Source organism: Aquarana catesbeiana, linkage group LG04 (assembly GCF_042186555.1).
Source record: "Aquarana catesbeiana isolate 2022-GZ linkage group LG04, ASM4218655v1, whole genome shotgun sequence".
Classification (NCBI taxonomy): Eukaryota; Metazoa; Chordata; class Amphibia; order Anura; family Ranidae; genus Aquarana; species Aquarana catesbeiana.
The window spans coordinates 244,181,036-244,194,268 of record NC_133327.1 but is presented as its reverse complement, the minus strand read 5'-3'; the positions used below and the strand labels follow the sequence as shown (position 1 = coordinate 244,194,268).

General features: G+C 42.9%; 1 protein-coding gene across 3 annotated transcripts in view; it reads right to left on the bottom strand.

Moving 5' to 3' along the window:
- Nucleotides 1-7,876, bottom strand: part of XXYLT1 (xyloside xylosyltransferase 1) — a 407,388-nt gene extending 399,512 nt beyond the window's left edge. For 2 of the 3 annotated variants that reach the window (XR_012243816.1, XM_073626344.1), the window contains exon 1: nt 7,200-7,814. Coding sequence is in view for 2 of the 3 variants with exons in the window: in XM_073626344.1 (XP_073482445.1) it covers nt 7,200-7,667 (468 nt within the window). In the remaining variant the exon portion in view is untranslated. Of the gene's footprint in view, nt 1-7,199 lie in introns of all 3 variants that reach the window. The other variant, XM_073626345.1, reaches the window with a different exon arrangement.
- Nucleotides 7,877-13,233: the final 5,357 nt, after the last annotated feature.

Genomic DNA, 13,233 nt, shown 5'->3' with positions numbered 1-13,233 from the left:
GTAAATATGTCCAAGAGGAGCATACAACCGCTTTAATATACACCTAAAAAACCAAAGCCTTCAAAAGAAGAAAAGTAATATGAGTCCCAACTGGCCAATCCAGGGACCTCCACCTTCCAGCCAGGAAATTTTGAATGCTAAAGATTCTGCAGACAGCGATGATCAGAGGCACAGCCTGCAAGACTGGTCAATATTCTTTTTGATTTACTTTTACATGACTGAGTTGCTTTAAACGCTAAATTTAGGCAGATATAAAAAGGATCCAATCAATTCACATATGTATTCATTAAACATTATCAAAAGTATGTTTTAGGCCCCTTTCACATGGCAAGCCTGCTCGGATCCACCTGTCCGTTTTTCAGGTGGATCAGAGCGGGCCATCCATTGACTCCTATGGGGAGACAGATGTCAGCGGAGATGTGTCTGCTGACACCCGTCTGCCATCCGATCCGCTAAAATCAGAAGTATGGTGATACATTCACCATACGTCATCCATCTTGGCGGATCGAATAAGATCTGATGAAAACAGACATTCTGTCCGTTTTCATGCGATCACTACACAGGAATCAGCAGCGCTCTGACAGGCCCCTTCCTGCTCAGTGAGCAGAGACAAACCTGTCATCCACCGGCTCAGCGGAGATCGACGGAGCGATCTCCTGCTGAGCTAGCATACTCCGCTGAGTGGATCCACCTCGTGTGGAAGAGGCCTTACATGCATGAAGTGTAAGCACCTAAATTTGACTTAGTATTGGCATCTTGCAGTCTACAGCACAATCTATACAGCAGACCTCTGGGGCAGGGAGCCAACCAGTGCAAAAAACATTCCGATAGGAGAAGGGAGTGGAGTCCATTAGTGTGCTGCTTATCCTTTATTTCTCTAGTCACAGAGGGGACCTGTAAGTTAAAATAAGACAACAGCCTCTCGATTACTTTTACACGTGGTTGAAGGGGGTCCCGCAACGATCAGGGAGCACAATAAGGATGCGACCGACAGCATCCGGTTACTGGGACACAGGGAGAGGAACTGATGTTGTTCATCTCACTGGGCGATATCAGTACGGTAAGATTTTGTCACTTCTGGTTTCAGTCTCATGTAAACAAGTCATTACCAGCTTGAACAAGCATCTGGTCAAACCAATCTTGGTTTGATCAGATGCTTTGGGAGGGCAAAGGAGAGATGTTTTTTTTTTATCCCTTGTGATAGTAATAAAATTGATCCAAAAAAATAAAGACAGTGTACAACAAAACAAAGTAAAAATATACATAATAACATTTTTAAAAATGTTTAAAGCGCCTCTGTTCCCCTGTGCTTGCGCGCAAAGGCGAATGCTTACATAGGTTGCACATGCAATATGTAAACAGTGTTCGGACCACACATGTGAAATATTGCTGCAAACGTTATAGTGAGAGTAATAATTCTAGCACCAGACCTCCTGTGTAATGCTAAACTGGTAACCTGTAAAGGCTTATAAAGCATTGCCTATGGAGATTTTTTTTTTATTTTTTATAAGTATCGTAGTTTTGGTACTGTTCCACGAGCATGTCATTTTAAAGCATGATATGTAGGGCTGAAACAACGAATCAATTATGAAAATAGTTGTCAACTTTTTTTATAATCGATTCGTTGGACAGCACGCAGAATGCATTATTTGTTTAAATATCAGAAAATACAGTGCAACGCACTGGGGCTGTTACTGGGGGTGAGTGGAAGCAATTGGGAAGCCGCCGCCACCTGAATGCTTCCATCTGACAGGCAGGAGTCTGCTGTGGAACTTGGCTAACCCCTAAGGCCCCTTTCACATGGGGCTGTCCGTTTTCCCTCCTCCGCTTGCTCAGCGGGGATCGCTCCATTGATCCCCGCTAAGCCGGCGGATGACAAGTCCGTCTCTGCACTCTGTGCAGGGACGGACCTGTCAGAGAGTCTGCTCTCCCCTATGGGGGGGGGGGGGGGGAAATCGGATGATTACAGACCGCCTGTCCATTTTCATCTGATCCGATGACGGATGGAAAAATAGGGTTTTCCTCCGACACACTTTTTCGGGTCGGATGTCAGCAGATATGTCACCGCTGACATCCATCGCTCCATAGAGGTCTATGAAGTGCCCGTTCAGGTCCGCCTAAAAAACTGACAGGTGGACCTAAATGGTCCACCCGTGTGAAAGGGCCCTTATAGTAGTGATTATCTGCTGTCTTTGTACTGTAACGGGCTAATTTATTTTTATTAACCCCATTATGACAGGTGATAAAAAAAAAGCATGCTGCTGCTACTAAATGTCTTATTCTGCCCATATGTATCGATTTTTTGGACGAGAATATTTATTGATACGAAAATTCTTAGTACATTTGATGAATGAACGAATGTTGTTAGAAAATTTCCTTATGCTTTTAACATTCAATTTTAAAATTAATGTAATTTCTCAATGCAAACCACACACACTATCCAAAAAATTCGTTTGAGAACAATTTTCTATCTTGCTCCTTTGAATTTGCTTGCCACCGTGGTTGAAAATGAACGTCGATTTGACCCTACTAACGATTAGAAAATCAACCGAACGTTGTTAAAATGAAAAATTTCAAAAGCAAAATTCATTCTCCACTCACTTAGGGCCAGTTCAAACTGCTGCGTGGTGCGAGATTGCATGTGATTCGCACCGCACTGCAGTTCAAATCACATGCGATGTCCGTGCAATGCAAATTCAGCCATACAGATAGTATGGCTGAATTTGCATCACATTCGGTACACACTCGCACAGAACCCTTCTTTTGGTCCGCAGCAGATTTGGATAACATTCCTGTCCGAATTTGCAGATTGCACTGCGATATGTGAACTGATTTGGCGATGTCACTAGCTTTTAATTGACACTACCAGCAGTTCGCATAGGGCAGTGTGAACTGCCGCCGGGAGACATGCGATGCGGGAACTCGCAGTAGATTCGCAGGGTTCCAGCCTTACAGCTGTCAAAAATAAAACAAAAAAAAGCCGGCAAATGTTTATCAACATTGTCAACGCTGGGAGATAACCATAAACAAAGTATCTTTAAGAGCCCATTTACATTAACAGCGCAGCCGCGTTAGCAGTAAAGCGCCGCTATTTTTAGCGGTATTCAAAGGTAAAGCATAATGGGCTACTATGCATTGCATAGTAGCCCGTTAAGTGTTACCTGAAACCGAAGCCTGCGATGTCCCCGCGGTCCCCACTAGCAGGGAGCATCCATCTTCACCCCTCTTCCTTCCGGGCCGCGAACTCCGGCTCTGTGACTGGCCGGAGTTGCCTGACGTTTCTCCCACACATGCGCGCGGGAGCCGCCAGTCATGGCATGACCCCTATTAGAAACGGCACGATCTGCCTGTTCTAAAGTGCACATGCGCCATAGATTTCGGCGCGTGGCTTTTTTGTAAATATCTCCTAAGCCTCCACAGTTTAGGAGATATTTCCAGCACCTACAGGTAAGCCTTAATATACAGGGTGTACAACCACTTTAACCCCCGCTAGCAGCCGAAGAAAGGATTAAATGCACCGGAAAAGCACCGCTGCATTTCAATGGGCAAGGGCGGTGGAGGAGTGGTGTATACACCGCTCCTCCACCGCCCCAAAGACGCTGCTTGCAGGACTTTTTTTAACGTCCTGCCAGCCCTCGGGTTTTCACACTGGGATTGCAGATGAGGCATTTTTCAGGCGCTATTCTTAGCTCTAAAGCCAGTGTGCAAGGGGTCTTATAGCAAAAGGAATAAACTTCAGTCTGTAAATTAGGTCAGTTTAACCACTTAAAGACCAAACCTTTGTCTGACACTTGTTGCTTTCAAGTTAAAATCTGTATTTTTGCTAGAAAATTACTTAGAACCCCCAAACATTATGTAAAGATTTTTAGCAGAGAACCTAGAGAATAAAATGGTGGTTGTTGCAATATTTTATGTCACACGGAATTTGCGCAGCTGCCTTTCAAACACAATTTTTGAGGAAAAAAAACACTTCAATGAATTATAAAATCGAAACAGTAAAGTTAGTGCAATTTTTTTGTATAATGTGAAAGATGATGTTACACAGCGAGAATCATGATCTTTATTCTAAGCAAAAAAAAAATTGTGATTATTTATTACACACACAGTATCTGACAAAAGTGAGTACACCCCTCACATTTTTGTAAATATTTTATTATATCTTTTCATGTGACAACACTGAAGAAATGACACTTTGCTACAATGTAAAGTAGTGAGTGTACAGCTTGTATAACAGTGTAAATTTGCTGTCCCCTCAAAATAACTCAACACACAGCCATTAATGTCTAACCGCTGGCAACAAAAGTGAGTACACCCCTAAGTGAAAATGTCCAAATTGGGCCCAAAGTGTCAATATTTTGTGTGGCCGCCATTATTATCCATCACTGCCTTAACCCTCTTGGACATGGAGTTCATCAGAGCTTCAGAGGTTGTCACTGGAGTCCTCTTCCACTCCTCCATGATGACATCACGGAGCTGGTGAATGTTAGAGACCTTGTGCTCCTCCACCTTCCATTTGAGGATGCCCCACAGATGCTCAATAGGGTTTAGGTCTGGAGACACGCTTGGCAAGTCCATCACCTTTACCCTCAGCTTCTTTAGCAAGGCAGTGGTCGTCTTGGAGGTGTGTTTGGGGTTGTTATGTTGGAATACTGCCCTGCAGCCCAGTCTTCGAAGCAAGGGGCTCGGCTTCAGTATGTCACAGTTCATGTTGGCATTCATGGTTCCCTCAATGAACTGTAGCTCCCCAGTTCCAGCAGCACTCATGCAGTGCAGTAGGCAAGACACACTTGTCTTTGTACTCCTCACCTGGTTGCCACCACACACGCTTGACACCTTCTGAACCAAATAAGTTTATCTTGGTCTCATGAGACCACAGGACATGGTTCCAGTAATCCATGTCCTTAGTCTGGTTGTCTTCAGCAAACTGTTTGTGGGCTTTCTTGTGCATTATCTTTAGAAGAGGCTTCCTTCTGGGACGACGGCCATGCAGACCACTTTGATGCAGTGTATGGTCTGAGCACTGACAGGCTGACCCCCCACCCCTTTAACCTCTGAAGCAATGCTGGCAGCACTCATATGTCTATTTCCCAAAGACAGCCTCTGGATATGATGCGGAGCACGTGCACTCAACTTCTTTGATCGACCATGGCGAGGCCTGTTCTGAGTGGAACCTGTCCTGTTAAACCGCTGTATGGTAGAGCTGCACGATTAATCGTTAAGAATCGTTATTGCAATATTTTTCCCGTTGTGATCTTGACAAAGTATTTCCCGATTCTTTCTATGCAGAGAATTCTCTCTGCTCTGCTAAAGTCGACCGACAGCATATAAACATTGTCCTTCAGATCAAAGGAATACACTTTGGTGTTTAAATGAATGAAGTTTAACCACTTAAACACTAAACCTTTTTCTGACATTTGTTGGTTTCAAGTTAAAATCATTTTTTTTTGCTAGAAAATTACTTAGAACCCCCAAACATTATATATATATTTTTTTATTAGAGACCCTGGAGAATAAAATGGTGGTTGTTGCAATATTTTATGTCACACTGTATTTGCGCAGCAGTTGTTCAAATGCATTTTTTTGGGAAAAAAATTACACTTTAATGAATTTAAAAAAAAAAATATATATATATATATATATATATATATATATATATATAAAACCAGTAAAGTTAGCCCAATTTTTTTTGTATAATTTGAAAGATTTTACACCGCAAGAATCGTTAGAGAATCGTGATCTTTATATTCTAAGCATAAAAAAATCATGATTCTCATTTTGGCCAGAATCGTGCAGCTCTACTGTATGGTCTTGGCCACTGTGCTGCAGTTCAGTTTGAGGGTCTTGGCAATCTTTTTATAGCCTAGGCCAGTGATGGCAAACCTTGGCACCCCAGATGTTTTGGAACTACATTTCCCATGATGCTCATGGACTCTGCAATGTAATTGAGCATCATGGGAAATGTAGTTCAAAAACATCTGGGGTGCCAAGGTTCGCCATAACTGGCCTAGGACATCTTTATGTACAGCAACAATTCTTTTTTTCAGATCCTCAGAGAGTTCTTTGCCATGAAGTGCCATATTGAACTTCCAGTGACCAGTATGAGAGAGTGATAACACCAAATTTAATACACCTGCTCCCCATTCACACCTGACACCTTGTAACACTAACAAGTCACATGACACCGGGGAGGGAGAATGGCTCATTGGGCCCAATTTGGACATTTTCACTTAGGGGTGTACTCACTTTTGTTGCCAGCGGTTTGGACATTAATGGCTGTGTGTTGAGTTATTTTGAGTGGACAGCAAATTTACACTGTTATACAAGCTGTACACTCACTACTTTACATTGTAGCAAAGTGTCATTTCGTCAGTATTATCACATGAAAAGATAGAATAAAATATTTACAAAAATGTGAGGGGTGTACTCACTTTTGTGAGATAGTGTGTGTGTATATATATATATATATATATATATATATATATATATACACATACACACACACACATACACACACACACACATAGGTTGAAAAAAGACACAAATCCATCTAGTTCAACGAATAAAAGGAAAATAAAATAAAATCATAGAATCCCATACACACACAGCTGATCCAGAAGAAGGCAAAAAAACCCCAGCAAAGCATGATGCAATTTGCTACAGCAGGGGAATAAATTCCTTCCTGATCCCCCGAGAGGCAACTGGATATTGTTGCCCAGTGTACAGTTATCTATATGTATGTGCTCATTACTGTGAGATACCCCTTTGGTGCCCACCTTATACTTGACTCCCTGCAGCAAGTCTTTTTTTGCCCAGTGCACAGTTATCTATATGTATGTGATTGAAGAAATGGATTCTGGACAGCCGCACTCCGATAAAAGCCTTTATTGTAATGAATAGGCAACATTCATGTGACAACAGAAGCAGGACAAACTGGCGCATTTCACATCATTAGCTCTGACTAAGCAACAATGATGTTGTGAAACGCGTCAGTGTTTGTCCTGCTTCTGTTGTCACATGAATGTTGCCTATTCTTTACAATAAAGGCTTTTATCGGAGTGTGGCTGTCCAGAATCCATTTCTTCAATATAGTTCGTGCTGAGCCTGCACCCGACTTTGAGGAGGGCGTTTTCTTCAGTGCACCACCTGGAGCGGTTCACTCTATGTATGTAATTACTGTGAGATGCCCCTTGGGTGCCCACCTTATACTTGAAGCTGGCTCCCTGTAGCAGGTCCCTCAGCACCGTCTTCCCGACCTCTTTGCTGGGCTCATCGGACACAAAATGCAGGCTGAGCACCTCAGAGCTCTCGAACTTGCCATACTTGACCAGGGAGGTGAGGGCCACCTGGAACTTGTCCTTGAGGCCGGGGTTCCGGTCCACCTTGGTGAACATCATGAGTAGGTGGTAGTCCTGCACCCCGCGGTTCTCCACGTTCTTACTCTTACCCTCCCCCATCTTCAGCTCTGAGGAAGAAGCAGACAGGTCCAGGTCCGGGCTGAGATTGTGAGCCGCGCTGTTCTCCTTCATCCTCCTGGTGGTGCTGGAGAAATTCTCCTTCCCTGAGCCCAGGTAATAGAAGGCAAGCACTGCCAAGGCTGCCAGGAACAGCACGAGCGCCTGATAGGACCTCATGGTGACGATCCTAGCCACCAGCTGTGCTGGACTCATACCGGCCACCAGCGTCCTGCCATACTTCCTATAGCTAGTGCCTGTCTATGCTTCTACGGCAGCGGGAAGCCATGCTGGATGGACAAGGAAAACGAGACGATGGATACTGCAAGTGGCCAATCAGCGAAAGACCCGCCTCTGCCTCGGAGGGCGCGGATTGGTGGAGGAGTAAAGGAGACTTGTTGCGGTTGGCAGGCGCACAGCTGCTCTGTCTGGTCGCACTTGTTCAAAATCCAGAAGCAGGGTTTGTTTGAGCCCGGGGGACATCACGTGTGACAGTACACAGGAACGTCACTGCAAGTCAGCATACACCAATCAGCAACAACTTTAGGACCAGGCATTTCCTCACAAGTAACAAGCAGGATTTTTGTTTGTTAGAAAATGAATTAGAACCCCCAAAAATTAGATATATTTTTTTTAAAGCAGAGGCCAGAAAGAATAAATTGGTGGGTATTGCATTTTTTTTTATGTCAATTGGTATTTGGGCAGCGGTTTTTCAAACGCATTTTTTTTGGAAAAAATACACTTTTTTAAATTTTAATGCAAACAAAAAAAAAAAACAATACATAAGCCATTTTTTGTCTTTTGTAAAATATAAAAGATTTTTTCAGGACAAGTAAATAGATAGACCTTTTTAAATTGCACACGTCCGTTCGACAGCGAGAAATGGCGTAAATTTTATTATCCATAGGCGACGCTTTACAGGCTACCACTTTATATCTACAGAGAAAGTCTAGTGTTAGAATCACTGCCCATGATCTGATGTTTGCTGCGATTCCTCACATGTGTGGGACAAGCACTGTTCGCGTGTGCGTGCAGGACCAACGCACACAATCGCCTTTGCGCGCTAGCACAGGGGGACGGGACACTTTTTTGTTATTATTAATTTTTTTTTATATTTACACTGTTGCTTTAATTTTTTATTTTTTTTGGATCACTCTTATTACTGTCACTAGGGGGTTATTTACTAAAGGCAAATCCACTTTGCACTACAAGTGCAAAATGCACTCGAAAATTGCACTGAAAGGGCACTTGGAAGTGCAGTCACTGAAGATCTAAGGAGAAGATCTGAAATGAGGGGAAGCTCTGCTGATTTTATCATCCAATCATGTGCAAGCTAAAAAACTGTTTTTTATTTTCCTTGCATGTCCCCCTCAGATCTACAACGACTGCACTTCCAAGTACACTTTCAGTGCAATTTCAAGTGCACTTTCCACTTGTAGTCTGCACTTGTAGTGCAAAGTGGATTTGCCTTTAGTAAATAACCCCCAAGGAATATAAACATCCTTATGAGAGCAATAGGCATGTGACAGGTATTCCCTCCTTTGCACTTGAAAGCATTAAAAACAACAAGTTCGACATTTTTAACCACTTCCCGCCCGCCATATAGCAGAATGACGTGCGCAAAGTGATTAAGTTATCCTGACTGGACGCCATATGATGTCCAGCAGAATAAGCCACAGGGGGCGCGCAGCACGGCGATCGTCATCACTGAACTCTGTAAAAAGCCTCTGACTGAGACGCTTTACCATGTGATCAGCTGTGTCCAATTACAGCTGATCACAGTATAAACAGGAAGAGCTTTTTACCGGCTTTTCCTCCACTCACACTGACAGACGCGAGTAGAGGAGAGCCAATCGGCTGCTCTCCTGACGGAGGGTCTGCGCTGATTGATTATCAGTGCGGACGACTGGAGGATTCCCACCCGTGCCCACCAGAGATGCCCACCCAGGACCACCAGGGTTGCCAATCAGTGCCCATTAGAGGTGCCAATCAGTACCCATCAGTAATGCCTCCCATTGCCTCCTCACCAGTGCTGCCTATCAGAGCCATTTATCAGTGCCCATCAATTCCACCCATCAGAGCTACCTATAAGTGCCCATCAGTGCGGCGTTTCAGTGCCGCATATTAGTGCCACATCATCAGTGCCACCTTATCAGTGCCCGTCAGTGCAGCCTCATCAGTGCCCATCAGTGAAGGAGAAAACTTACTTATTTACAACATTTTATAACAGAAACAAAGAAAAACTATTTTTGTTTTCAAAATATTCGTATTTTTTTATTTGTTTAGCAAAAAATAAAAACCCCAGTGGTGATCAAATACCACCAAAAGAAAGCTTTATTTGTGTGAACAAAATGATAAAATTGTTGTTTGGGTACAGTGTTACATGACCACGCAATTGTCATTTAAAATGCGACAGCGCTGAAAGCTGAAAATTAGCCTGGGCAGGAAGGGGGGAAAGTGCCCTGTTTTGAAGTGGTTAAATACTTTCGATTTTCAAAAAATGGCGCCGTTGACATTCAGGTAAACTGGAAGTGATGTCATAGGATCGCTTCCAGGTTACCATAGCGGAGACCCGATCAAAGCCAATGCAGGCTTTGTATGGGTCTCCGACTAGCCGGCAGACGTGCCGGCTGGTTGCTCAGCTCTTTCGTTGGATCAGGAGAGTGCGCGAGAGCCCCCCCCCCCCCCCCCCCTCCGCTGCTTGTAATAGCAACCGAGTGACTAGTTAGCCACTGCTATTACAGGAGAGCCGACCATCGGCTCTAAAAAAAAAACCAAAACGGTACCGGGTTGATGACTGCAGCTGCAGTCTTCATCCTGGTACAACCACTTGTACCGTGATTTGACAACAAGTGGTTAAAGAGGTTGTACAGGCTTATACTTACCTGCTCTGTGCAACACAGTGGTGCCCCCTCAGCAAGCGGTGTGCTAAGGGAGCATCCATGTAGACATGTTCCCAAGCTGAGCTCTGTGCGTCCATAGACACACACAGCGCAGCTCAGCTCCACCCCCAAATAGGATTTGACTGACAGCAGCAGGATCCAATGGTTCCAACTGGTTTCAGATTCTACTGTGAGAAGGTGAAGAGAGATCAGTGTCCCTGCAGGCAGGACAGCGCTGAAGCAAGAGAGGATTCAAATAAGTGTTTGGGGGGGGGGGTACCTTAAAGTATAACTAAAGGCAAAACTTTTTTTTTTAGTTTTGGATGGAGTGCAGAAGGATTAGAACGCTTGTCAGTTTTTATTGCTGTCCTGTGCCTTTGTTAGGGAGATTTCCCCTCTCTATTTGTCCCGTTTACCATAATCATTGAAAGTGAAAGTAAAAGAAAATCCAAAACTTTGGGTTGTCCCCAGAAAAGTAAGGGGAGGGGAAATCTTCCAATGGGGGACACAAGTCCATCAAGTCCAACCTAAGTGAAATGAAATCTTTGCAATGGGACACAGTTAGCGGGAAAAAAAAATCTGATAGGCGCTATAACCCTCTCCTGCTCTATCTAAAATGAAAAAAAAAATGTGCTTATAGTTCTACTTTAATACAGAGAATGTGTTAAGGTAACAAAAAATGGCTTGGGTTTAGAACCACTTTGACTGAATAACATTGTGCACAGAATCATACACTATATATGTACGTGATTCTGCATTCCCGGGTAGGGGGCGCACACACCTGCCTGTGCGGCTGTGCTGCGATTCATCAGAGTACATGCCAATCGCCGGAACCCGGCTCTAAGCTTCACCGAACACAGGTCTGTGAATGTAAACAAAACAGTGACAGGGGATTTAATTGTTTGTTCATTCCCTGTTAAGCAGAGAATGAACACAACTAGATCCCCAGTAAAAGCAGCACACATAAACACTTGTTAGGCACACATTTAGGCCCCTTGATCACCCTAGATGTTAACCCCTTTCTGCCCAGTGTCATTAGTACAGTGACAGTGCATATTATTAGCATTGATCACTGTAATAATGTCACTAGTGAGTTAGTGTCCGTATGCCTGCCACGCTATCGCAGTCCCGTTATAAGTCGATGACTGCCACCATTACTAGTATAAAAAACAAATATAAAATCCAGTGTATATACTATAGTTTGTAGACGCTATAACTTTCACACAAACCAATCAATACACACTTAGTGGGATTTTGTTTTACCAAAGACATGTAGTAGAATAAAATTTATTAAGAGAGTTGATTTTTTTTTTAATTATTTTATTGGATATGTTTGATAGCAGAAAGTAAAAAAAAATATATTTTTTTTTCAAAATTGTCAGTCTTTTTTAGTTTATATAATAAAAAATGAAAAACCCAGAGGTAATCAAATACCACCAAAAGAAAGCTCTATTTGTATGAAATAAAATTATGCACTTCAGCCCCGGAAAGATTTGCCCCCTTCCTGACCAGGCCATTTTTTGCGATACGCACTGCGTCACTTTAACTGACAATCGCGGTCGTGCGACATTGTACCCTGACAAAATGTATGTGCTTTTTTTCCCCACAAATAGAACTTTCTTTTGGTGGTATTTGATCACCTCTGTGGTTTTTATTTTTTGCGCTATAAACAAAAAAAAGAGCAATAATTTTGCAAAAAACACAATATTTTGTCGTTTTTGTTATAATAAATATCCCCAATTTAAAAAAAAAAAAAAATTCCTCAGTTTAGGCCGATATGTATTCTTCTACATATTTTTGGTTAAAAAAATTGCAATAAGCGTATATTTATTAGCCTGTGCAAAAGTTATAGCGTCTACAAAATAGAGGATAGATTTATGTCATTTTTATTATTCTTTTTTTTTTTTTACTAGTAATGGCAGCGATCTGCGATTTTTATCAGGACTGCGACATTGCGGCAGATATAATGGACACTTTTGACACTATTATGGGACCACTGACATTTATACAGCAGTCAGTGTTAAAAATAGCCATTGATTACTGTATACAGTGGGGCAAAAAAGTATTTAGTCAGCCACCAATTGTGCAAGTTCTCCCACTTAAAAAGATGAGAGAGGCCTGTAATTGTCATCATAGGTATACCTCAACTATGAGAGACAAAATGTGGAAACAAATCCAGACAATCACATTGTCTGATTTGGAAAGAATTTATTTGCAAATTATGGTGGAAAATAAGTATTTGGTCAATATCAAAAGTTCATCTCAATACTTTGTTATATATCCTTTGTTGGCAATGACAGAGGTCAATCGTTTTCTGTGTCTTCACAAGGCTGTCACACACTGTTGCTGGTATGTTGGCCCATTCCTCCATGAAGATCTCCTCTAGAGCAGTGATGTTTTGGGGCTGTCGCTGGGCAACACGGACTTTCAACTCCCTCCAAAGGTTTTCTATGGGGTTGAGATCTGGAGACTGGCTAGGCCACTCCAGGACCTTGAAATACTTCTTACGAAGCCACTCCTTCGTTGCCCGGGCGGTGTGTTTGGGATCATTGTCATGCTGAAAGGCCCAGCCACGTTTCATCTTCAATGACCTTGCTGATGGGAGGAGGTTTGCACTCAAAATCTCACGATACATGGCCCCATTCATTCTTTCATGTACACAGATCAGTCATCCTGTTCCCTTTGCAGAGAAACAGCCCCAAAGCATGATGTTGCCACCCCCATGCTTCACAGTAGGTATGGTGTTCTTTGGTTGCAACTCAGCATTCTCTCTCCTCCAAACACGACGAGTTGTGTTTCTACCAAACAGTTCTACTTTGGTTTCATCTGACCATATGACATTCTCCCAATCCTCTTCTGGATCATCCAAATGCTCTCTAGCAAACTTCAGACGGGCCTGG